We start from the raw sequence: 27,412 nt of genomic DNA on the forward strand, positions 1-27,412 counted from the left end.
AACGCGAGAGAATGAAAAAGCAGGTGGGCCCAATCAAAGATTTCTGTGTGTTTTTCTCTTGGAAGTACAACTTATACGGCCAGTGGTACCTGTTCAGGGTGGTACTGCCAGAGGGCTCTGGGGAATGGGTGTCCGGCAGTCACCAACGCCTGGGCATTCAGGGATGGCAAGGCGCAGACTGCCCTGTTGCACCCTGAGCGCCAAGATAAACAGTGCAGGGGACTTGGGGATTCTGGTGGCTGCTCCTTTGAGAAGCGGATACTCTTTGCTTCTTACAGGTGCTCCTGGGTCTCCTGAGCTTGGACCTGGGAGATGGTAGGCGGTGCTATTCCTGGTGGCAGCCGAGGACCACAGCGGCAGCCGAAGACAACAGCGGCAGCCGAGGACCACAGCGACACCTGGCGTTCGGGGACCGCGTCCACAGCCTGCCTTCCCGCGGCTTCGCGGCTGGCGGCGGGCCGGGGGCGGGGCTTAGAGTCAAGGCGGGGCTTGGGTCGGGGGCGGGGCTTGGCGGCGCGGCGTGGGGTCGAAGGGCACGCGGCGTCGCTGTCATGGCGGCTTCCATGCTGGGCTCCGGGCCTCTCGGCGTGGCGGGCCTGGGCCGCTGGCGGCCGCCGCGGGGTCTGTGTGAGCGCGTGCGGCGGCTCCCGGGGCCGGCGTCGACCCAGCGAAACGTGGCTGCGGCCAGAGGGCCGAGCGCCTCGGGCTCTGACCTGTACTGCCTGCAGCTGCTGCGGTGAGCCGCCCGGTCCGCCCCGGCGGGGATCCTGGAGCTGCCCGTCGGGCCGGGAGGGGCGGCGGGGGACCCGGGGCGCACCGACCTGCGCCTCCTCCGTGCTCTCTGCGCTCTATAGGGCCCGGCTGCGTGGAGAGCCTCGAAATCCTGGCGAAAGTTCTGTCCACGTGTGTCACCTTTGCCTGAACCTTGATTTGCAAACGGCACTTTCCCCTTTGGCGCGCGAAGCACCTTATATTCACAGCTAGTAATTAATTTTTAAAATTTATTTTTGTTTATTTATTTGAGAGTAACAGACAGACAGAAAGAGGCAGATGGAGAGAGAATGGGCGCGCCAGGGCCTCCAGCCACTGCAGATGAACTCCAGACGCCTGAGCCCCCTCATGCATTTGGCTATCGCAGGTTCTGGGGAATTGAGCCTCGAACCGGGTTTTTAGGCTTCACAGGCAAGCGCTTAACCGCTAAGCCATCTCTCCAGCCCACAGCTAGTAATTAGTTTTTAACATTTAGTTAACTTTGAGTTTATCCTATGCATTCAGCACTATTAAAAGTAGCTTACAGTGCCCCAGCATCGTAAACCGGCCTGGTGGGTACATGTGTGTAATTCCAGCCCTCAGGAGGTGGAAGCATGTAGTTACAAAGCTTCATATTGAGTTCTATGCCAGCCTGAGCTACATGAAATTACTTTTTCTTTTAAGGTAAAGTAGTTCACAAGTAGCCTATTTAATGGTCATTACAAATTATGAGGGGCAAGTGTAGGCCTGACATCTAGGGTTGTGAAGATTAAAGCATTTGGAGCAATGCCTGGGACATAGTTAAGGGGCGGTCTGAGTATAGTGTAGGTGATTATTACCTCATCTAATAGATGTGGAAACAGGATCAAGGGAAAGGAATTTACCTGAGATTCACTAGAATATATCTCATCAAGTTAGGGAATTGTGTTCACCACGTAATTATGGGAAGGCTTGGCATTTGGGACTAACACCTTACCTATATGTGAGGGTGAGGTGGTCCTGTATTGGAATCTGTATAGACAATGATGGCTCAACTTCTCTTACTACCCCTTCTACCCTTTATTTATTTATTTATTTACACACAGACATGTATGCATGTGTGTATTGTGTGTATATGGTCATACTATATTGTCACTGCAAAAAACTCTTAAAGCTTTAAGTGCCCATCTGGCTTTATGTGAGTGACTAGGGAATTAAATGGGTCTCCTCAGCTCTCCTTTTACCCTTTCTTGATTATTGTGATGTCAGATTTTAAAGTATTTGGTTTTAAGAGCCTCTCAAAGATACTAGAGTAACTAAATTACTTTGGATTTGATTGGGCAAGTAAAGTACATGTGTTACTTGTTTTTATCTTCCTCTCTTCCTTTCCCTTCCCTTCCCCCTTTTTTTTCTTTTCTGTTTTATTCATTTATTTATTTTTATTTTTTAATCTTTCGAGGTAGGGTCTCATTCTGCTCCAGGCTGACCTGGAATTAACTATGTAGTCTCAGGGTAGCCTCCAACTCTTGGCAGTCCTCCTACCTCTGCCTCCCAAGTGCTGGGATTAAAGGTGTGCGCCACCATGCCCAACTAGTTCATTCTTTTATGAGGCAGGGTCTCACTCTTAGCTCAGTCTAAACTTTGTAGCTCAGGCATGTAACTCATGGTGATCCTCTCAACTCAGCTTCCCAAATGCTAGGGTTAAAGACATTAGCTACCATGGCTGGCTTTGATTTGTTTTTATTTTATTTGTGACAGAGTGAGTGAGGCAGATACAGAGATGGGCACACCAGGGCCTTCAGCCACTGCAAACTAACTCCAGACATATGTGCCACCTCATGCATATGGCTTACATGGGTCCTAGGATATTCAAACTGGGTCCTTTGGCTTTGTAGGCAAGTGCTTTAACCTCTAAACCATCTCTCCAGCCCCACATTTGTTTGTATGAGGTAGGGTCTTACCATATAGCTCAGGTAAACATGAAACTCGTTTTCCTGCCTCAACTTTCCAAGTACTGGAAGTATAGGCAGTGACCACCACTTGGCTTTTATTTTTTATTTTTATGTTTTGGTTTTTCGAGGTAGGACTCACTCTGGTCCAGGCCGACCTGAATTCACTATGTAGTCTCAGGGTGGCCTCAAACTACCGGTGATCCTCCTACCTCTGCCTCCCAAATGCTGAGATTAAAGGTGTGCGGCACCATGTCTGGCCTGGCTTTTGATTTTTATTTTATTTTTCCAAGGTAAGGTTTCACTCTAGCCCAGGCCTGAAATTCATTACGTAGTCTTGGGCTGGCCACAAACTCAGAGTGATCCTCCTACCTGTCTCTCCCAAGTGCCAGGATTAAAGGCATGCACCACCATGCCTGTTTGTGTTTTCTCTGTGGTGCTGTGAATTGAACTCGGCCTGGTGCTGCTAGGCAAACTATCATTGAGCTACATCCCTAGCCATAATTGCTGTTATATTATTAAATATTTATCTATTTGAGAGAGAATATGGGCACACCAGGGCTTCTAGCCACAACAAACAAACTCCAGATGCACACACCATCTGGATCATCTGGCTTTACATGGGTCCTGGGGAATCAACCCTAGGCTTTTGGCTTTGCAGGCAAGCGCCTTTAACCCCTGAGCCATCTCCCCAGCCATTATTATTAGTATTTATCAAAGACAAGGACTTGCTATGTTGCCCAGGCTGGCCTCAAACCCTTGGGTACAAGCAAGCAATTTAAGTACCCATATTGCCTAGCCTAGTCTATCATCATCCCCACCCCCCCTTCTTTTTTTTTGAGGCAGGGTCTCACTGTAGCTCAGGCTGACCTGGAATTCACTCTGTAGTCTCAGGATGGCCTTGAACTCTTGGTGCTCCTCCTACCTCTGCCTCCTGAGTGCTGGGACTAAAGGCATGCATCACCACAGCTGGCTCATTCTTTTTTGTTTTTTAATGAAAAAATTTTATATTTTATTTATTTGCGAGAGAGAAAGAGGCAGATAGAGATTGAGAATGGGCATGCCAGGGCCTCTAGACACTGCAAATGAACAGTGTTCCATCTTGTGATCAGACTTACATGGATCCTTAGGCTTTGCAGGCAAGTGCCTTAAGTGCTAAGCCATCTCTCCAGCCCTGTTTTTGAGGAAGGGTGTCACTCTAGCCTAGGCTGGCCTTGAACCCTTGAACTCACTGTGATTCTCCTACATCACCCTCCCTAGTCCTAGGATTAAAGGTGTGAGCTTTTTTTTTTTTTTTTTTTTTTTTTTTTGAGACAGGGTCTCATGTAGCCCTGGCTAGCCTCAAACTTACTATATAGTCCAAGCTGACCTTGAACTCCCTATCTTCCTGCCTCCACTTTCTGAATATTGGAATTACAGACATATGGCATCACACCTTCCCTAAAAACAAGGTATTATGAAACAAAATTACAAATGACATAAAAATAAAAGAGACGTCTTTTTTTTTAAATAAAATTTATTATTTATTTGAGAGAATGAGAGAGAACAGATAAAATGGGCATCATCAGGGCATCTAGCTACTGCAAACAAACTCTAGACATGTGCCAACAACCTGTGTATCTGGCTTACATGGGTACTGGGGAATTGAACCTGTGCCCTTAGGCTTCACAGACAAGTGCCTTAACTGCTAAGCCATCTCTCCAGCTCAAGACTTTTTTTAAATATGCTTTGGATGAAGGGTAGATACATTTTCATAATTGAAGAGAAAAACTTACAAAATATAAAAACTATCAGACCTATTGTAAACTGAAGTCACATTGTTTTTAGTTGACTAGTATTTTGTGTACAGCTTGGACAGCGAAGTCTAACTACTCGTTTCCTTCTTTCTTTTGTTGAAGGAAACGGGATTATGAAAGTTATTTATGTTCCCTGCTACTCCCTGCGGAATCCCGAAGCTCTGCTTTTGCACTGAGGGCCTTCAATGTGGAACTGGCTCAGGCTGGTATTACATTACCTTAAAATACTATTGCTTGGTGGCTTTCGCACAGCTGCTGTACTGAGTATGATGGATGTGAATAAGAAGTGAATGATTGTGAGGGCCAGGTGTGGTGGTGCACGCCTTTAATCCTAGCACTTGGGAGGTAGAGGTAGGAGGATGGTCATGAGTTTGAGGCCACCCTGAGACTGTATATTGAATTCCAGGTCAGTCTGGACTAGAGTGAAACCCTACCTCGAAAAACAGAGAGAAAAGAAAAAGAATGTTGGCCTGGCACTGAAGTATAGCTAAGACTCACAACCAATCTGCAGAGTCTACTGGACCAGCTCTTTCCTTCCTTCTGTATATTCCTAGAAGTCATGGATAGTCTTCCTTTCCCTCTTCACATATTAGCATAAGATAGTCACAAGTTAGTTATAAACAATGTTCATTGTGGCCTTTCATTTTATATATATACATATATAATTTTTTTTTTCTATTTGAGAGGAGAGAGAATGAATGAGAATACGAGTGTGCCGGGGCCCCTTATTACTGCAAACGAACTCCAGGTACATGTGCCACTTTGTGTGCCTGGTTTTATGTGGGTCCTGAGGAATTGAATCCAGGCTGGCAGGCTTAGCAAGCAAGTGCCTTTACCTGCTGAACCATATCCCCATCCCTCATTGTAAAAAAAAAAAAAAATTTTCTTTTGAGGTAGTTTCTTTTTTTTTTTTTTTGGTTTTTCAAGGTAGGGTCTCACTCTAGCCCAGGCTGACCTGGAATTCACTATGGAGTCTCAGGGTGGCCTTGAACTTACAGTGATCCTCCTACTTGAGGTAGTTTCTTGATGTAGCCCAGGCTGACCTAGGATTCACTGTGTAGTCTCAGGGTGGCCTTGAACTCAGCAATCCTCCAACCTCTGCCTCTTGTGCTAGGATTAAAGGGGTGCACCACCATGTCTGGCTTCATTATATTTTTTAAATAATTAAAATTCAATTTAAAAACATTTATTTCAGGAGAGACAGAAAGAGGTAGACAGACAGATACACACACACACACACACACACACACACACACACAGTTGCTCTGGGGCCCCCAGCCACTACAAATGAACTCCAGATACATGCACCACCTTGTGTATCTGGCTTTACGTGCATCCTGGGGAACTGAACACAGATACTTAGGTTTTATAGGCAAGTACTTTAACCATTGAGCCATCTCTTCAGCCCCTAAAATTCAATTTTTAATTATTGAATTCCCAGGTCTATCCTAATGGCATATCTTGCTAGTTTGCATAGTCATCTTGCTTTTTTGGGGGGGGGTTTCGAGGTAGGGTCTCACTCTAGCTCAGGCTGACCTGGAATTTACTATGGAGTCTCAGGGTGGCCTCGAACTCACAGCAATCCTCCTACCTCTGCCTCCCGAGTGCTGGGATTGAAGGTGTGTGCCACCACGCCCGCCAGACAGTCTTTTCTATCTATTCTTTGAGTATTGATTGTCTCACATATGCTACACACTGTTTTTTAGGTCTGTAGGGATAGCATTAAATGAAAGATACATCCTTTTTTATTATTACTTTTTATTTGAAAGAGAGGGAGGGAGAGAGAATGGATATGCCAGGGCCTTCAGCTGCTGCAAATGAACTCCAGGCACATGCACCCCCTTGTGCACATGTGCGATACTGCGAGCTTATGTCACTGTGCATCTGGTTTATGTGAGACCTGGAGATTAGAACATGAGTTCTTAGGCTTTGCAGGGAAGTTCCTTAACTGCTAAGCCATCTCTCCAGCCTGAAAGATACATTCTTTATAGTCAGTAAATAAGTAACTAATATACGAGATCAGATAAGTGCTCCAAAGAAAATAAAAGCTTGAGAGATGACTCAGTGGTTAAGGTGCTGCCTGTAAAGCCTAAGGACCCATGCTCAGTTCCCCAGTACCCATGTAAAGCCAGATGCACAAAGTGGCTCATATGTCTGGGAATTCATTTGCAGTGGCTGGAGGCCCTGGTATACCCATTCTGTTTCTCTTCTTTCATTTTTTTCCTTTTGGTTTTGCAGTGTAAGGGCCTCACTCTAGCCCAGGCTGACATGAAATTCACTATGTAGTCTTAGGGTGACCTCAAACTCACTGCAGTCCATCTACCTCTGCCTCCTGAGTGCTGGGATTAAAGGCATGTGCCATCATGCCCGGCTTTTTTCTCTTTCTATATTTCCCTTTCTCTGTTTTTTTTTTTCTCTCTCTCATATAAATAAATAGAATATGAAAAAATTATCAGCCAGGCATGGTGGCACATGCCTTTAATCCTAGCATTTTGGGGGCAGAGGTAGGAGAATCACTGTGAGTTTGAGGCCACCCTGAGAATACATAGTGAATTCCAGGTCAGCCTGGGCTAAAGCAAGACCCTACCTTGAAAAAAGCAAACAAAAAAAGTTATCCTTAAACATTGGTGTTGGATTTGGTTTATAGTAATTGAAGTTATTAGCCAAAAAAATCACAGTGTAGACTGGGGATACAGCAGGCTAGGAGTGGTTCAGAGCCATATCATGAAGCCACCACAGTTGAGTGTGTTTATGGTGTGGGATGTCATCCGAAGTGCATATCACACTTACACAGCTGGCTGGCTCATGCAAAGAATCTCCCCAATCCAAATGCTATAATAATTCTCAGAGAACAGAGTAGATTTGGAGCACAGAGAGATGTTATATAAGAAGAAGGTTAATCTAGGCCTCCCTCCTGAATCATCTTTTTGATAGGCAGGTCACCAATATGGGATCTATGAGCACTGATGCTGCCCTTGACCTTTACCTTCCCTTTGTTTCTTTTTAAATTAATTTATGAGAGCGAGAGAGAGGGAGGGAGGGATGGAGGGAGAAGTGTGTACCAGGGCCTCTTGCTACATTCATTCAGACAGGCTCTCATACCTAGACGTGGTAGACACCTTTGGTCCCAGCACTTGGGAAGTTGAGGTAGAGGATTGACATAAGTTTGAGTGCAGTTTGTGACTACAGTGTGAATACAAGTCGTCTAGACTAGATTGAGACCCTGCCTCAAAACAAACAACAGGTAGACAGAGTCTCACTCTGTAGCCCCACCTGTCCTGGAAGTCATGAGTGTCAGCTTCCTGTGGGCTGGCATTGCAGGTGTAAGCCACCACACCCAGTTTATGTATTGATGATGAAAATAAGGTGATGAGTGGCATTGAAAAAGACTGTATATGGGGCTGGAGAGATGGCGTAGCGATTAAGTGCTTGCCTGTGAAGCCTAAGGACCCCGGTTCGAGGCTCAATTCCCCAGGACCCACGTTAGCCAGATGCACAAGGGGGCGCACGCATCTGGAGTTCGTTTGCAGTGGCTGGAAGCCCTGGCGCGTCCATTCTGTCTCTCACTCTCTATCTGCCTCTTTCTCTCTCTGTCACTCTCAAATAAATAAATAAAAATCTTTAAAAAAAAAAAAAAAAAGAAAAAGACTGTATATGCAAGTCAAATTCACACTACCCCAGCTCAGAGTTTTAAACTTTATTTATAGGTTAAGGACTCAGTCTCTGAAAAGACAATTGGATTGATGCGAATGCAGTTCTGGAAGAAAGCTGTGGAGGAGATATACTGTGACAACCCTCCACATCAGCCTGTGGCTATTGAATTATGGAAGGTAAAAAAAAAAAAATCCTTACTGTTTGTTGTGTTTGCTATTACTTTGTAAGATCCCCCCACCCCTACCCCAGGTAGGGTCTCACTCTAGCTGAGGCTGACTTGGAATTCTCTATATAGATCAGCGATCTGCTTACTGCTGCCTCCAGAGTGCTGGCATGCACCACCACACCTGGCTTAAGAATTTTGTTTGTTTGTTGTATTTTGTTTTATCAAGTTAGGGTCTGGCTGTAGCCCAGGCTGACCTGGAATTCACTATGTAGTCTTAGGGTGGCCTCAAACTCAGGTGATCCTGCTACCTCTGCTTCCCGAGTGCCGGGATTAAAGGCGTGTACCACCATGCCTGGCTAGAATTTTTTTAAAAAATAACTTTTTTCAAAATTTTTTATTTTTTATAATTAACAACTTCCATGATTGTAAATAATATCCCATGGTAATTCCCTCCCTTTCCCCACTTTCCCCTTTGAAACTTCACTCTCCATCATATCCCCTCCTCCTCTCAATCAGTCTTTTATTTTTTTAATTTTTTCTTTCTTTTTTTGTTTTTTTGAGGTAGGGTCTCACTCTGGCCCATGCTGACCTGGAATTCACTATGTAGTCTTAGGGTTGCCTCAAACTTACGGTGATTCTCCTACCTCTGCCTCCCAAGTGCTGGGTTTAAAGGCATGTACCGCCACGCCTGGCTCAGTCTCTCTTTTAAAAAATAACTTTTTAAATTTATTTATTTATTTGAGAGAAAGAGAGAAACAAGGATGCAAATAGTGAGAGAGAGAATAGACATTCAGAGTCTCTAGCCACTGCAAACAAACTCCAGATAAATGTACCACCTTGTGCATCTGGCTTAGATGGGTACTGGGGAATTGAACCTGAGTCCTTAGGCTTCGCAGGCAAGCACTTTAAATGCTAAGCCATCTCTCTACCCACCCCCCTTTTTTGTTTTATTGAGGTAGGGTCTCGTAGCCCAGGCTGACGTGGAATTCACTGTGTAGTCTCAGAGTGACCTCGAACTCATGGTGATCCTCCTACCTCTGCTTCCCATGTGCTGGGATTAAAGGCGTGTGCCACCATGCCCGGCTTCTAATTTTCTCTTTTCTTTCTTTCTTTCTTTCTTTCTTTCTTTCTTTCTTTTTTTTTTAAAGATAGTTAAAATAGTTTTTGTATTTATTTATTTATGAGCAAAGAGAGAGAAGGAGTGAGAGAGTATGTAAGCATCAGGGCCTCCTGCCACTGCACATTAACTCCAAATCATGTACCACTTTGTGTGTCTGGTTTTCTGTGGGTAAATCAAGCCTGGACCAGCAGGCTTTGCAGGGAAGTGGCTTTAACTGCTGAGCCATCTTCCCAGCCTGGCTTCTATGTTTTTCTCACTGTAATTATAGTCCTTACCTTGGGGAAAACTCTGGGTTGTCTTTTTGAGCCAAGGTCTCTCACTGTGTAGCCCTGGCTGGCCTGGAACTTGTTATGTAGCAAGGCTAGTTTCAAACTTGTGGTGATCCTCCTGTATCTGCCTCCTGATCACTGAGATTATAAACGTCCCCCCACACCAGGCCAAGGGGGACACTTTAAAACTGTGACTATCCTCTTAAAATGGTTCTCTGGACTAGAGAGATGGCTTAGCAGTTAAGATGTTTGCCTGCAAGGCCAAAGGACCCAGGTTCAATTCCCTAGGACACACACAAAGCCAGATACACAAGATAGCGCATGTGTCTGGAGTTTGTAGTGGCTAGAGGCCCTGGGGTGCCCATTCTTACCTTTTGTCTATCTGCCTCTTTCTCTCTTTCAAATAAATAAAAATAAAAATAAATTAAGAAAAAAACAATTTTCCCAGAGTTATTAGCCATTAATAGTTCTTATGCTAATCAGACTTTACTATTATATTTGCAAAACGATACTCATTATCCTGTCTGCACCTGGCATTCACTAAGAATGAGCTCCTGTTCTCAATAATTCGTGTGGATGTGTGAATTCTTGTTTTCATTCAGTAGATATCATTAGTGAATTGAATGGTTTTGGATTGTCTCAGATTTGGACAGTAGAAGCTCCTCCAAATTGCCTCCCATGTCCTATGATGTACCACCATCCTCGTTTTTTGTTTTTTCGAGGTAGGGTCTCTCTCTAGCCCAGGCTGACCTGGAATTCCTTATGTAGTCTCAGGGTGGCTTCAGACTCATGGCAGTCCTCTTACCTCTGCCCACCAAGTGCTGGGATTAAAGGTGTGAGCGCCATGCCTGACTTATCCTTTTTCTTTCTTCTTCTTTTCTTTACTCCTTCCTTTTTTTCCTTCTTTCTTGTTCTTGAGTAGTTTTTATTTTCTCACATACTAAGATAGTCTAGGATTATCCTAATGACCCAACTGAGGAATCACCCATTTCCTTCATATATGTATATATTTTCATATATGTATGTATGTGTATATATATATATATATATATATATATATATATGTTTGTATGTGTGTATATATATATATATATATATATATATATATATATATATATATGTATGTATATATTTGTTTACGAGAGAGAGAGACAGAGAGAGACAGACAGACAAAGAGAATGGGCACGTCAGGGCTCTAGCCACTGCAAATGAACTCCAGATGCATGTGCCCCCTTGTACATCTGGCTTATGTGGGTCCTGGAGAATCAAACTGGGTTTCTTTGGCTTTGCAGGCAAAATGCCTTAACTGCTAAGCCACCTCTCCAGCCCAGAATCACCCATTTTTGTGGAACCCTCATTTCTCCGGAGAGAGGGATCATAAGCACTATGATCCAGGGCAGGTATGGTATGAGCTCCTTCCTGCTAGAGTATCTTTATTTGCTAACAGTTTAAAACTGTACATTATTTTCTTGGAGTTTTAGTCTTTTCATTTTAGGGGTGATGGTTAGTTTTGCTAATGTATTCTGTGGGGAAAAGTTTGAGTATAATGTACAAGCACAGAAGTCATAGTGAGTCACATAAAGTGAAGCTCAGTATTTAATTCTTGTATTTAAAAAAAAAAACTGACAGCTTCCATACATACAGACATTAAACTGTAATCATAATCCCTCCTACTACCTTCCCAAATTCCCACACCACTGAATCTCTTCTTTCCAGTTAGTCTGTCTTCTGTTTTGACATAATTTCCCCCCTCCTATTATGCAGGTACTGTCAGTCACTGTGAAGTCATGAATATATCCAGGCCATTTTGTGTCTGGAAGACAGGATTGTAAGCATTCCTCCCCTTCCTTTGGCTCTTATGTTCTTTCTGCCACCTCTTCTGCAATGGATCCTGAATTTTGGAGGGTATCGCTAGAGATACCGCATTTAGTGCTGGACACTCCACCGTCACTTCTCAGCACTGTGGTGAGGTTTGAGTCTCCCAAGTGATCACTGCCATCTGAAAAGAGAAGTGTCTTTGACCAAAAGTGAGAGTAGCATTAATAAACACAAGTATTTAGAGGGTAGTTTGGTGGGCATACTATATCCAGACAACAGTAGTAGTTTCTACCCTGGGGCTTCTGACCTCCTTAGTCGTAGGCTTTTCATTTACATTTTCAGTACTAGCAATGAATTCCCTCTCACGGAGGGGACCTCAAGTCCAGTCAGAGAGAAGTTGGTTTCTCCCATAACAGACATGCCACCACTGCAGTTAGTATCTTTGGCCTGGCTTTCCAGCCATAAAGCTTACAAGGTCCACTGCTGGTTAACACCATTGAATGACTTTTCTCCCCCAACAGGCTGCATAGTTCTTTCCAGCATCCTGACAGCTAGTCAACAAGGAGGAGTCTTCCAGCTCAGCTCCAGCTTGATTTCTCAGCGACCTGCCTCCCACGCATGTGAAGTCTCCAGCAATAGGGTTAATTCTTATTTTTATTTGAATATGGAATCATTCAATGATTAATAGTACAACAACAAAAAAAGTAGGGCTGGGGAGATAGCTTAGCAGTTAAGGCACTTGCCTGCAAAGCCAGAGGACCTAGGTTTGATTCCCTAGGATTCACATAAGCCAGATGCACAAGTTAGAGCATGTGTCGAGTTCATTTGCAGCAGCTGGAGGTCCTGGTACACCCATTTTCTTATCTATCTGCCCCCCTACACTTTTTCTCTCTAATAAATAAAAAATAAAATATTAAAAAGTAAAGTATTACAAGGGCTGGAGGGATTGCTTAATGGCTAAGGCATTTGCTTGCAATGCCAAAGGACCCAGGTTCGATTCCCCAGGATCCACATTAGCCAGATGCATGAGGGGGCACACACATCTGGAGTTTGTTTGCAGTGGCTGGAGGCCCTGGCATGTCTATTCATTTTCTCTCTCTTTCTTTCTCTATCAAATAAATATCTTTACTTGGAAATATTTTTCCAAAGATACTTCCTATTTTACTTTATTTTATTTTAATTTTTTGAGGTAGGGTCTCGCTCTAGCCCAGGCTGACCTGGTATCACTATGTAGTCTCAGGGTGGCCTTGAACTCATGGTGATCCTCCTACCTCTGCCTCCCAAGTGCTGGGATTAAAGGCGTGCACCACCAAGCCTGGGGACACTTGCTTTTTTAAAACCTGATACTACTTTAACAAGTTGTCTATCTGGTGATGTATTATTACAGATGTTCTCTTACCTAGCTGTGCATTTGGTTTGCCTATTTATTGAGATCTATAGAAGATATTTCTAGTACTTTCTAAAAGCTTTTTTTTTGTTTGTTTGTTTGTTTTTGAGGTAGGGTTTCACTCTAGTCCAGGCTGACCTGGAATTCAGTATGTAGTTTCAGGGTGGCCTTGAACTCATGGTGATCCTCCTATCTGCCTCCCAAGTAAAATCACTTTTATAACTCTTGTTTTTTAGGCTGTTAAAAGACATAATCTGACTAAAAGATGGCTTGTGAAAATCGTTGATGAAAGAGTAAGTTGAAATTGTCCACATCTTAAGGTTTTTTCCTTTTAATCATTTGGTTAAATCTTCAGGGAAGAAACGTGTGTGCCCACAGAGGCCAGAGGTTGATGTTGAGTATCTTCCTTGCTCACTCTCTACCTTATCTTCTGAAGCAGTGTCTCAGATGCACAAAAGGCTCACTGACTAGCCCTGTGGTTCCCGTCTCTATGGAGCGTGCTGGGATTTCAGGCACGCTGCTTCCCTGCCATGGACATTTATGTGGCTGCTGGGGATCCAAACTTTGGTCCTCACTTCTTTTGGTTTTTCGCGGTGGGGTCTCACTCTATCCCTGGCTGACCTGGCATTCACTATGTAGTCTCAGCATGGCCTCGAACTCACAGCTATCCTTCTACCTCTGCCTCCTGAGTGCTGGGATTAAAGGTGTGCACCACCATGCCTGGCAACATGAGCCACTTTGTGTATCTGGCTTTATGTGGGTACTGGGGAATCAAACCCCAAATGCAGGCTTTGCCGGCAAGTGCATTTAACAACTGAGCAATCTTCCTGGCCCTTACTTTTTTGTTGTTGTTGTTTTATTTGAGAGAGAGGGAGCATGAGAGAGGGAACCTTATGCTTTAAAATATACACATACATTTATGGAGAGTAGAGTTTCAAAGGGGAAAGTCGGAGGGAGGGAGGGAATTACCATGGGATATTGTTTATAATCATGGAAGTTAAAAAAAAAAAAAGGAGAAAACTAAAAAATTTATTTGTGTGTGTGTGTATGCATGTGTGTGTGCATGCCATGGTCTCTTGCTGCTGCAGATGAATGCTGACTGGCTTGTATGGGTGGCTGAGGAATTGAACCCCAGGGTGGTAGGCTTTGTGATTGAGTACCCTTAAGTAATGAGCCATCTTCCCCAGCCCCCTTTTATGTATACTTGTTTTTTTTTTTGTTTTTTTGTTTTTTTGCTGTTTTTGGAAGTAGGGTCTCACTCTCGCCTAGGCTGGCCTGGAATTCACTGTGTAGTCTGAAGGTGGCCTTGAATTGATGGCAGTACTCCTACCTCTGCCTCCCAAGTGCTGGGATTAAAGGTGTACACCACCACACCTGGCTAAAATCTTTTTATTTTTAAATTTTTATTTATTTGAGAGGGGGCAGATAGAGAAGGGGCACGCCAAGACCTCTAACCACTGCAAATGAACTCCAGATGTATGTGTCACCTTGTGTATCTGGCTTATATGGATCCTGGAGAATTGAACCTGGGTTCTTTGGCTTTGCGGGCAAGCACTGTAACTGCTAAGCTATCTCTCCAGCCCTTACTTTATAACTCAACAATAAAATGTTTGAGTAGACATTTCTCTAAGGAAGATATCCAAATGACCAATAAGCACCTGAAAAAAATTAAGCTGACCCCATGGCCATAGTGATTTGTGCATTTATATTATTCCTGAGTATTTTCAAGACAGGTTCTTCTGTAGCCCAGGCTAGCCTCCATCTTGCTATGGAGCTGAGGATGATCTAGAACCTCTAATCCTCCTTCCTCCATTTTCCTCCAAGTGCTGTAATTAGCCATGCCTGGCTAGATTTTAATCCTTATAATTAAAAAATCTGCTAAATAATATTTTTAATCTTATTTTCACATATAGGGCAAAAACTAGCATCTTTTTTTGGGTGGGTGGGGGCTTTAAGGACCAAATCCAGGGCCTTGTGCTTGCACTTTACCAATGAGCTACGTCCTTAACCATGGCATTTAAAAAAATATATATATGCGCACACATACATATGCATATATATTTTATTTATTTGCGAGAAAGAAAGAGGCAGAGAAAGAGAGAGAACGGGCATGCCAGGGCCTCCAGCCTCTGCAAGCAAACTCCAGATGCATGTGCCACCTTGTGCCGGTCCTGGAGACTAGAACCAGAATCCTTTGGCTTTGCAGGCAAACGTCTTAATTGCTAAGCCATCTTTCCAGCCCAGCCATAGCATTTTTATTAATAAATAATGATAATTCAACAAATTTTATTTGCATTTTCTTTGAATATAGGAACGAAATTTGGATGACAAAGCCTATCGTAATATCCAGGAACTTGAAAATTATGCTGAGAACACCCAGAGCTCTCTTCTTTATTTGACACTAGAAATATTGGGTAAGTTGGTTTTTAGTTCATCCTTTAAAAAAAAATTATTAGAGAGAGAGAAAGAGAATGGTCATGCCAGGGCCTCTAGCCATTGTAAACAAACTCCATACACAGGTACCACTTTGTACATCTGGCTTACATGGGCACTGGAGAATTGAACCTGGGTCCTTAGGCTTTGCAGGCAAGTGCCTTCAGTACTAAGCCATCTCTCCAGTCCTCATCCTTTTCTTTACAAATAAAATATCTTCAGATTTCACTTTTTACAAATTTGATAGTGTAACCAATTTAGCACTGAAATTTTGAAAATTTTCTTTGTAGTATTTATAAAATAACAAAATAACATTTTTGTTTTTGTTTTTGTTACTGTTTTATTTTTATTTTTTATCTTTTTGGGTTTTTTTTTTTTTTTTTTAGGTAGGGTCTTACTCTAGCCCAGGCTGACCAGGAATTCACTATGTAGTCTCAGGGTTGCCTTGAACTCCTGGTGATCCTCCTACCTCTGACTCTGGAGGGCTGGGATTAAAGGCATGGTGCCACCATGCCTGGCTTTTTGTTTTATGTTTTTGAGGTAGTTTCTCACTCTAGTCCAGGTTGACCTGGAATTCATTATGTAGTCCCAGGCTGGCCTTGAACTCAGTGATCCTCCTACCTCTGCCTCCTGAGTGCTGGAACATGTGCCACCTCCCCTGTTCTTTCATTTTTAAACCACGTCTCATTGTGTATGCAGTATGTGTAGACTATAACTTATATATCTGAATATGACCTTAAATTTATAGTGATTCTGCCTCATCTTCCCAAGTGCTAGAATTAATAGGCATGTGGTACAACATTTATTTATTTGAGAAAGAAATAGATACACACAGGGCATGAGAGAAAGAGAGAGTGTGTATGGGCCTGCCAGGGTCTCCTGCCACTGCAAACAAACTCCAGGTGCATATGCCACTTCGTGCCTCTAGCTTTACATGGGCACTGGACACTTGAACCCAGGCTGTCAGGCTTTCAAGCAAGCACCTTTAATTATTGAGCCATTTCTCCAGTCCCGACAACATTAATTAATTAATTTTTTCAGTAGTTTATCTGCCGCCGCCGCCTCCTCCTCCTCCTCCTTCTTCTCCCTCTCTCTCTCCCTCTCTCTCTCTCTCTCTCTCTCTCGTAAATAAAAATAAAGGTCATACCAGGGCCTCCAGCCATTGCAACTGAAGTCCAGACACATGTGCCACCATATGCATCTGGCTTACATGGATACTGGAGAGTCAAACCTGGGTCCTTAGGCTTTGCAGGTGTTGCAGTCAGAGGGTTCACATTGCTGGTAGAAATCATCTGACCAAGAGCAGCTTGCAGGGAAAAAGAGGTTTATTTTGGCTTAAAGGCTCGAGGGGGAAGCTTCACGGTGGCAGGGAAAACGACAACATGGGCAAAGGGTGGACATCACCCCCTGGCCAACATAAGGTGGACAATAGCAACAGGAGAGTGTGCCAAACACTGGCACGGGGAAACTGGCTATAATACCCATAAGCCTGCCCCCAACAATACACTCCCTCCAGGAGGCATTAATTCCCAAATCTCCATCATCTGGAAACCTAGTGTTCAGAACACCTAAGTTTATGGGGGACACCTGAATCAAACCACCACATTCCACCCTTGGCCCCTGTAAACTGATAACCATAAAGATGTAAAACGCCCTGGTGGTGCACACCTTTAATCCCAGCACTCGGGAGGCAGAGGTAGGAGGATCACCATGGGTTCGAGGCCACCCTGAGACTACATAGTTAATTCCAGGTCAGCCTGGGCCAGAGTGAAACCCTACCTCGAAAACAAAAAACAAAACAAACAAAAAAAACAACCAAACAAAAAAAGACGTAAAAAGTTGCTATAGTTTTTATCAATCCCAATGATGTTCAAACATTCCATAATCTAAGGTCTTTTAACTGAGCCATAATACCAAAAAATCCCCCCCAAAACCCATAATGGCACAGAATAAACATTCACACTGCAAAAGATGGCATTGGGCATAGCAAAGAAATATTCAACCAACACAAGATTTAAACAGGGAAAACATTGAACTCTGTAACTTCAAGTTCAACAACTCTAGTTAGTGACAAATCTCCCAGCCCGATAATTCTAACTAGCAACAAGTCTCTGGAATTTCAATTCCGCCCCTCCAGCTAGGCTACTCACAGTCCTGGAAAACTTCATTGGGGCCAGCAGCTTTCCTTAGGAGCCATTTCATGGTCCTGGCACCTCCACTGGATCTCCACTGCAACGCATGGTTCATCCTCATGGCCCCATGGGATCTCCATGCAGGCATCTAGCAATCCTGCTTCACACTTTCCACGGCCATTTCCAAAACCACACAAAAGACCATATTGCAAACTCAATGACCTTCTCTTTCCTGCATTTCTTATACTCCATAATACCAGGTAGGGTGCCAATTTGTTAATCGAGGGAGAATAAAGCAGACTTTGAAGAACAGGACACTCCTTGAGCACTCAGGCCACTTCAAAAGAGTCTACATTCTTCGTGTTGCCCTGGTGCAGGTCAGTTGGCCCATTCTCAAAGGTTGTAATCTCTCAAACAATTTTCAAGTGAATGGGCAGAAGTTTGGGCCCAAAGATTGCACATTTTTATGCCACATCTCTCTGCTCATACCAGTTCATTTCTAAGCAAAGCAGCCCTGCACAACTTCTCAGGCATAACAGCAAGCTTCCCACACAAACTGCTAGCCCACTCCAGGCAAACCTCTTTCTCACCCTCATAAGCCAAACCTCACAGTCCATAGTTTTTACTGCATTCAGGTCTTGTAGCTCAGACCAGAACAGTCCATCAAGCTCTACTTAAAGCACTGTAAGGTAGCTCTTAGGCCAAAGTTTCAAATTCTCACACATTCCTCTTGAAAATCAGCTCCAAAAGGCCAAAGGCACACAGTCAGGTGTCTAGCAGCAACCCCACTCCTGGTACCACTTTACTGTTGCAGTCCTGTTCGCATTGCTGATTGAAATCACCCAACCAAGAGCAGCTTCTGGGAAAAAGAGATTTATTTTGGCTTATAGACTCGAGGGGAAGCTCCATGATGGCAGGGGGAGACGATGGCATGAGCAGAGGGTGCACATCACCCCCTGGCCAACATAAGGTGGGCCACAGCAACAGTAGGATGTGCCAAACACTGGCAAGGGGAAACTGGCTATAACACCCATAAGCCTGTCCCCAACAATACACTTCCTCCAGGAGGCTTTAATTCCCAAATCTCAATTAACTGGGAACCTAGCATTCAGAGCACCTAAGTTTATGAGGGACACCTGAATCAAACCACCACAGCCACTAAGCCATCTCTTCAGCCTCTAAATAAGGTTTTTAAGTTATTTTTATTTGGGGGGGGGGTTGAGGTAGGGTCTTGTTCTGCCCCAGGCCGACCTGGGATTTACTGCGTAGCCTCAGGGTGGCCTTGAACTCAAGGTGATCCTCCTACCTCTACCTCTCAAGCTGGGATTAAAGATGTATGCCACCACATCTGGCTTTAAACAATTTCTGTTTGTTTGTTTTTAATTTTATTTTTTGAAGTAGGGTCTTACTCTATCTCAGGCTGACCTAGTATTCACTCTGTATTCTCAGGGTGGCCTTGAACTCACAGTGATCCTCCTTCCTCTGTCTCCTGAGTGCTGGAATTAAAGGTGTGCACCACCATGCCTGGCTCTTAAATAAATTATTTTTATTTTTATTTATTTATTTATTTAATTTTTATTAACATTTTCCATGATTATAAAATATATCCCATGGTAATTCCCTCCCTCCCCACCCCCACACTTTCCCATTTGAAATTCCATTCTCCATCATATTACCTCCCCATTACAATTATTGTAATTACATATATACAATATCAACCTATTAAGTATCCTCTTCCCTTCCTTTCTCTACCCTTTATGTCTCCTTTTTACCTTACTGGCCTCTGCTACTATCCACATATGAGGGAGAACATGTGGCGCTTGGCTTTCTGGGCCTGGGTTACCTCACTTAGTATAATACTTTCCAGGTCCATCCGTTTTTCTGCAAATTTCATAACTTCATTAAATAAGTTATTTTTAAATTATTTTTTCAAGGTAGGATCTCATTCTAGCCCAGGTTGACCTACAGCTCACTCTCTAGTCCCAGGTTGGACTTGAACTCAGCGATTCTCCTATCTTTGCCTCCTGAATGCTGGATTAAAGGTATGTACCACAATCAACTCCTACCAAATCAGAGAGCCAGAGCCTCAGAGGCCCCCAACACCTCAGCACTGAAGCAGACCAAAAATGAACCCAACATGGCTCAGGGATATTTTGCGGAAGAGGGGGCGGAAAGAATGTCAGAGTCACATGTTGGGTCATGATTTGCAGAGACATTTATCATACCAATAACTGGGGGCTAACTCCACAATGCACGACCCATTTTCATTAACAAGGAGGGTCTAATGGGAAGGGGTAGATCACAGATGAGCCTAAATAATGGTACCAAACTGCCTGAATTTACTGAAAAGAAAACTAATAAATTAAATTTTAAAAAAAAGTATGTACCACAACATCAGGCAATAAATATTTAATGCATTTTTATGTTTAAAAAATTGTTTTTATTAATTTATTTGAGACAGAGAGCAAATGAGTATGGGCATGGCAGGGCCTCTTGCCATTGTAAACAGTAGAAAGGCTCAGCTCCAAACTCATTTGCCAATTTGTGCATCTGACTTTATGTGGGAATAGAACCTGAACTGTCGGGGTTTGCAAGCAAGTGCCATTAACCACTGACCCATCTCTCCAGCTTTAATAAATACTTATTAAAAATAAAAATAAGGGCTGGAGAGATGGCTTAGCGGTTAAGCGCTTGCCTGTGAAGCCTAAGGATCCCGATTCGAGGCTCGGTTCCCCAGGTCCCACGTTAGCCAGATGCACAAAGGGGCGCACGCGTCTGGAGTTCGTTTGCAGAGGCTGGAAGCCCTGGCGCGCCCATTCTCTCTCTCTCCCTCTATCTGTCTTCCTCTCTGAGTCTGTCACTCTCAAATAAAAAATAAATAAATAAATAAAAATAAGGCCAGGCATGGTGGTGCATGCTTTTAATCTCCAGCATTTAAGGGCAGAGGTAGGAGGATTACTGTGAGTTTGAGGCCACCCTGAGATTACACAGTGAATTCCAGGTCAGCCTGGGCTAGAGCGAGACCTTACCTTGAAAAACTGAAAAGCTCCCCCAAAATTAAATAAAAATAAATAAATAAATAAAAATAAGGGCTGGAGAGATGGCTTAGCCGTTAAGGCATTTGCCTGGGAAGCCTATAGACCCATGTTTGATTCCCCAGTACCCACATCAGCCAGCTACACAAGGTGGCGCATGATCTGGAGTTTATTTGCTGTGGCTGGAGGCCCTGGTGTACCGATTCTCTCTTATCTGCTTCTCTTTCTCATAAATAAATAGATAAATAAGTTTTTAGAAAGGAAAAAAAATTCAAACATTTTATTTATTTATTTATTTGAGTGAGATGAGATTAGAGAAAAGGGCGGGGGGGGGGAGAGAGAAAGAGGGAGCCAGGCTTTGTGGTGCATGCCTCTAATCCCAGCACTCAGGAGGCAGAGGTAGGACTTCTGTGAGTTCTAGGCCACCCTGAGACTACAGAGTGAATTACAGGTAAGCCTGGGCTAAGGTGAGACCCTACTTCAAAACAACAACAACAAAATAAAAAGAGTAACACAAATCTCTTGTGACATGTTTGCTGTCACAATGAGAAGAGGCAAAGAGCAGAATGGTGTAAGGGTGTACTTGAAATGAGGTCATATGAGGAAAAGCAATGGAAGACTTGCAATATTTTCCATAACAGCTGATTAATTCTCAGTGTGTTCCTAGTGTGCTGAAGTTTGAGGAAAAGTTTTTAACTAGTTGAGACTCAGATATCTGCCAGTAGGAAAATGGTCAGGTTATTCTTGACACACAGTCTTTCCCTCATAAATTCTGTTTTTCAGATCTAAAGCAGGAAAAACACCTTTGTTCAGATGATTTCTGTCTACTGTTTCTGTTGATTAGTCACAGTGCGGCCTTGCTTGATTTCTGAAATTGTAGGTGTGAAGGATCTTCACGCAGATCATGCTGCCAGTCACATTGGAAAAGCACAAGGCATTGTCACTTGCCTGAGAGCAACACCCTATCATGGCAGCAGAAGGAAAGTGTTCCTTCCCATGGACATTTGTATGCTGGTAAGCTGTGATGTGTATTCTAATTACTCAACTGGAGGTTACCAGGAGGGAAGACATCCATTGAATTTCTTGTTGAGTTTGTTCCCAGGAACTGCTTTGAAAAGAACATTCATTACTTCCTGCAAATTTTCTTCCTTTTTTTGCCCTACTTACTAAATCAGAATTTTCCGTGTGGGGCATGTAGTCTCTGGAGGCATTATGAGGAACAAGGTCTGGAGAACCTCATTTAGTTAACTTCATGTTAATGCTTTACTCCCACCCTGGCAATTATGGCAGCTAACTACTCTTATTGTTCTGGCCTGCATCTTTTTTACTGGAGGAAGCAGGAGTTTTGTTGCTATTTTGCTTTCTTTCCAAGGTATCAGGTCACCCAGGCTGACCTTTAACTCCCGATTCTCCTGCTTCTAACCTCCTGAGCGTGCTGGGATTAAGCCATGTGTCACCACACCCAGCTGGAAACCTTCTTTTTTGTTTTGTTGTGTTTTCCAAGGTAGGTTCTCACTCTAGCTCAGGCTGACCTGGAATTCACTATTCTCAGGGTGGTCTCAAACTCACGGTGACCCTCCTACCTCAGCCTCCCCAGTGCTGGGATTAAAGGCATGTGCCACCACACGCAGCTTGAAACCATCTATTTTTATAAAATTATTGTTTATCAAAATTTCTATTATTTGAGTGAGATTCTTTTTTTAAAAGAAATATTTATTTATTTGAAAGTGAGAAAGAGGGAGAGCGAGAGAGAGAATAGGTTTGCCTCTGCAAACAAACTCCAGATGCATGCACCCCTTTGTGCTCTGGCTTGTGTAGGTTCTGGAGAATCGAATTGGGATCCTTTGGCTTTGCAGGCAAACACCTTAAATGCTAAGCCATCTCTCCAGACCCTGAATGAGATTTTTTATTTGTCTCTACATTTTTTTTCTTTTTATTATACATTTAAGAGAGAGAGAGAGAGAGAGAGAATGGGCACTCCAGGGCCTCCAGCCACTGCAAACGAACTCCAGATGTGTGCGCCCCCTTGTGCATCTGGCTAACTTGGGTCCTGGGGAATTAAACCTGGGTCCTTTGGCTTTCCAGGCAAACATCTTAACCACTAAGCCATCCCTCCAGCCCTTTTCTTTCCTTTTTAATCAAACTCTGGAGGCATGTACCACCTTGTGCATCTGGCTAACATGGGAACTGGGGAATTAAACCTGGGTCCTTATGTTTCATAGGCAAGCATCTTAACCCCTAAGCCATCTATCGAGCCCTTTTTTGTTTTTTGTTTGTTTTTGAGGTAGGTTCTCACTCTATCTAGCCCAAGCTGATCTGGCAATCTGTAGTTCTAGGTTGGCCTTGAACTCATGGTGATAATCCTGTCTCTGCCTCTTGAGTACTGGGATTAATGGTATACACCACCACACCTGGTTCCATCTACACTTAAAAATTTTTTTTTTAGTTTGAGCCCACCCTGAGACTACAGTGAATTCCAGGTCAGCCTAGGATACAGTGAGACATTATCTTGAAAAACCGGGAAAAAAATGTTACTTACTTATTTGCAAGCAAAGAGAGCTTGAGAATGGGTATACCAGGGCCTCTAGCCACTGCAAATGAACTCCAGATGCACATGCCACTTTGTACATCTGGCTTTATGTGGGTACTAGGGAATTGAACCTGAGTAGTTAGCTTTGCAGACAAGCAAGCACCTTAATTGCTGAACCATGTTTCCATCTGTATTGTCTACACATTTATTTATTTATGAGAGAGAAAGGCAAATAGAGAGAGAGAAAATATGGGCAGGCCTCTAGCCACTGCAAATGAACTCCAGACACATGTGCCACATTGTGCATCTGGCTTACGTGGTTACTGGGGAATTGAACCTGGCTCCTTTGGCTTTGCAGGCATGTGCCCTAACCACTAAGCAATCTCTCCAGGCCTTGTCTATACCTTTAAGCTTTGTAGTTTTGTTTTCTCCATTCTTTCTATCTACACACATGCATGTACAAATTTAAAATCAGGCATTATTCTGTATATGCTATACTCTCTGCCTGTTTTCTTGAGTCACTTTATTCCTGACACATATTTTGCACACAGCATGGTGTTTCACAAGAGGACATTCTACGAAGGAACCAAAATAAGAATGTGAGAGATGTAATATATGACATTGCCAGCCAGGCACACTTGCACCTAAAGCATGTAAGTAGCCTCTTTTTGCCCAGCTACTTTGGAAATTGTCATTTCTAATCTTTTTTTGTTTGTATGTTTGTTTGTTTTTTTTAAATTTATTTGAGAGTGATACAGAGAGAAAGAGGCAGGGAGAGAGAGGGAGAGAATGGGCGCACCAGGGCTTCCAACCACTGCAAACAAACTCCAGACGCATGCACCCCCCTGTGCATCTGGCTAACATGGGTCCTGGGGAATCGAGCCTCGAACTGGGGTCCTTAGGCTTCACAGGCAAGCACTTAACTGATAAGTCATCTCTGTAGCCCTCATTTCTAATCTTACCATGGCATATTTCTCATCATACCTTGGAATAATTTTTTAAAGTGTTTTATTTATTTGAGAGAGAGAGAATGGGCACGCCAGAGCCTCTAACCATTGCAAATGAACTTCAGATGCATGCATTATTTTGTGCATCTGGCTTTACCTGGGTGCTGGGGAATCAAACTCAGGTCATCGTTAGGCTCTGTAGGCAAGCACCTTAACTGCTAAGCTATCTCCCCAGCCCAGGAGTCTATTGTAAACTAGCTGAATTTCTTGAAGAATTTAAGCCAGTTCTGTACCATGGAAGAGGTATTGATAAAATATATGGAATTCAATGAAGAATTAATACTGGCAGAATTTGGAGTAAGAATTGAAGAAGCAGGGAAAGTCTGGACTTGTGTGGGAACCTGAGTAATGTCAGTCAATGGACATGTAAGGTGCCTGGGAAATAGAAAATCCCAGACCCACCCCTGTCCCTCCCTCTCTTCCCCCCACCCTTCTCTAGAGACTGGTACAGTAAACCTGGGACGGAATCAATAATTGAGTTTACAAATTATTTTATTTAGATTAGTTAATTTATTTTGTAGCACTGGGGATTGAACACTGGGCATTGCCTGTGCCAGATGAGCATATACCACTGAGCTAACATCCTTGATCCATCTGCCTGACCTCAAGTGATGAGATTGTAGGTGTGTGTAACCATGCATGCCTGTCTTCAGCAGGATTTGAGAAAAGATTGAGTGTTGGAAGATCAGTTAGGAGACTCTCTTAGGAGACTGGATGAATTATGGAAAGATCAGAATAAGAATAAGCCAAAGGTTGGGCTGAAGAGATGGCTTAGCGGTTAAGGCATTTGCCTGCAAAGCCAAGGATCCTGGTTCAGTTCTGCAAGACCCACATAAGCCAGATGTACAAGGAGGCGCATGCATTTGGAGTTCGTTTGCAGTTGTTGAAGGCCCTGGCACACTCATTCTCTCTCTCTCTCTCTTTACCTCTTTCTCTCAAATAAATAAATGACATATATTTTTTTAAACAACAAACCAAAGGTTGCAAAAGGAGTTCAAGTATAGGTGATGTTGGTGCCAACCAGATTCAGCAGAAAAGCAGTGATATGGTTGGTACTGTTGGGAGAAGAATTTGAATTTGAGGGGAGTAGAAAACATTTAGGGAGCTATTGAAAAATTCAGTACTGTGACTTTGAAAGGTCATAATTAGCTGTAATAGATTTGGAAGTCCTCCACATTTTGTTAGTGGTTGAAGTTTGGGAGCTGAGGAGATGGCCCGGCAAATAAGAGTGCTTGCCGTGCAAGCACAAGGACCTGAATTTGATCCTTAGAACCAGCATTAAAAAAGCCAGGCATAGTGGCTAATAACTTCATTGCTGAGGGCCACTGAGACAGGAGAATGGTTGGGGTTTGCTGGTGAGCCATTGTAACTGAAAAGCAGGGAACCTCAGGTTCAGTGAGAGACTCTGTCTCAAGGAAGTAAAGTGAAAGGGCAGTGGAGTTGAACATCTGATGTCATCCTCTGGCCTCTGCACATGGGAGCATAGGCTGCGTTCGTCTACATGCACACCTCCACACACATTCCACACACCAAAGCTCTTAAGTTTGGATGCTGTTGGTAAAGGAGAATATACATTTAGAACTGAGGACCAGGAACCAGGTGTGTTGGTCACATCTATAATCCCAGCACTAGGGCTAAGGTATGAGGATCATAGGTCAAGGCCTCTGAATTCTAGGAAGAATAGTGGACATTTGGTGAAGTGAAAAAAGAAGTGGTGCTGCAAGGACACACTTTCTGTGTGTAGTCAATTGAAGGTTGGACATACAAAGGCAGGAAGATCACTTAAGAGGATCGCCTACTCGTCTAAACAGGAGATAATGTCATCTAAGTAAGGGAGGTGCTGGGACTTAACACAGCATGTCTTCATTTCCCCTACCACAGAGCTGTAGAATCCAAGTTATTGTAAGCTGTAGTAAGGTAGTTGGAAAATCCTATAGCCAATTGATAAAAAGAACAGAATTTTACAGTGCAGTTGTTACTTTTTGCCAAGTCTGTGAGGATTTGGAAGCTCATCTTCACCATCAGGAGATGAGTTATTTTCTTGCTCTTAGAAGAATGATCATCTGTGAAACTGCCGCTCCTGCTCTGTGTTCACTTGCAGAGGGAGAGTGTTTGTTTTTAGAAGCATTTCAGACCAGTTTCTTTCTTTCTTTTTTTTTTTTTTTTTTAGGCGAGGTCCTTCCACAAAAGTGTTCCTGTGAGGGCATTTCCTGCTTTTCTTCAGACGGTAAGTGCATTTGCAGAGAAGGCCGAGTGATTACTGATGCAGATGTGCATGGTCTCCTATTTATAAGGCTCCCGGTGTGGCTCTTCTGAATGAAGTCTTTGGCTTGGTTTCCCTCCCTCATGGTGGCTTTATTAGCTATGTGATGTTTTTGGTGTTGTCACACCTTTTGTTAGCACCAACTCTACAGCCAGACTACACTGGGTTGGATCTGTTTTGCCTCCTACGGGATTTCTTTTTTTTGTTCATTATTTATTTATTTATTTGAGTGTGACACAGAGAGAAAGACACAGAGAGAGCGCGCCAGGGCTTCCAGCCACTGCTAATGAACTCCAGACGTGTGCGCCCCCTTCTGCATCTGGCTAATGTGGGTCCTGGGGAATCGAGCCTCAAACTGGGGTCACTTGCTTCACAGGCAAGTGCTTAACCGCTAAGCCATCTCTCCAGCCCCTCTTACAGAATTTCTGCATAGCCACTTGACCATTCTGTAGCATGGTTCACAGGACAGTGCTAAGCTAGTTGCATTGGAATATCCTGGAAAAAAAAAAAATTCAAAAGAATTAGTTTCTTGGGCTCTTCATACTAATTACAACTCTCAGGATTGAGGACAGGGGGATAGTTCCTAGAAGAATCTGATTTTTCAAAAGTTCTCAGCTGGGCCTGGTGGCACATGCCTCTAATTCCAGCATTTGGGAGGTAGAAGTAGAAGGACTCATGAGTTCGAGGTCATTCTGAGACCACATAGTAAATTCCAGGTAGCCTGGGTTAGAGCGAGACCCTGCTTTGAAAAAAACAAAAAGTTTTCAGATGAAACTCTGTGTCAGAAAACCAAGAAATAGTCAGACATGGTGGTACATTCCTTTAATCCCAGCACTTGGGAGGCACAGATAGGAGGATCACTGTGAGTTCAAGGCCACCCTGAGACTCATAGTGAATTCCAGGTCAGCCTGAGCTAGAGTGAAACCCTACCTCAGAAAACAAAATGAAAGGAAGGAAGGAAGGGAGGGAGGAAGGGAGGGAGGGAGGGAGGGAAAAAGAAATAAACTGGGCATGGGGGTGCACGCCTTTAATCCCAGCACGCCACCTTGAGACTACATACACAGTAAATTCAGGTCAGCCTGGGCTAGGGCAAGACCTTACTTCGAATAAAAACTAAACAAAAA

At 43.5% G+C, this 27,412-nt stretch overlaps 1 protein-coding gene across 5 annotated transcripts in view; it reads left to right on the top strand.

The window, feature by feature from the left end:
• Positions 1-551: 551 nt before the first annotated feature.
• The window catches only part of Ndufaf6 (NADH:ubiquinone oxidoreductase complex assembly factor 6), a 32,648-nt gene continuing 5,787 nt past the window's right edge, over positions 552-27,412 (top strand). The window contains exons 1-8 of one of the 5 annotated variants that reach the window (XM_045143613.1): positions 552-736; positions 4,577-4,676; positions 8,182-8,304; positions 13,125-13,181; positions 15,200-15,302; positions 21,369-21,502; positions 23,570-23,671; positions 26,196-26,252. In XM_045143613.1, the coding sequence (XP_044999548.1) occupies positions 552-736; positions 4,577-4,676; positions 8,182-8,304; positions 13,125-13,181; positions 15,200-15,302; positions 21,369-21,502; positions 23,570-23,671; positions 26,196-26,252 (861 nt within the window). Of the gene's footprint in view, positions 737-942; positions 984-4,576; positions 4,681-8,181; positions 8,305-12,022; positions 12,142-13,124; positions 13,182-15,199; positions 15,303-21,368; positions 21,503-23,569; positions 23,672-26,195; positions 26,253-27,412 lie in introns of those variants that run through there. The other 4 variants (XM_045143614.1, XM_045143615.1, XM_045143617.1 and 1 more) reach the window with 4 other exon arrangements.

The sequence above is a fragment of the Jaculus jaculus genome, chromosome 2 (assembly GCF_020740685.1).
Source record: "Jaculus jaculus isolate mJacJac1 chromosome 2, mJacJac1.mat.Y.cur, whole genome shotgun sequence".
Lineage (NCBI taxonomy): Eukaryota > Metazoa > Chordata > Mammalia > Rodentia > Dipodidae > Jaculus > Jaculus jaculus.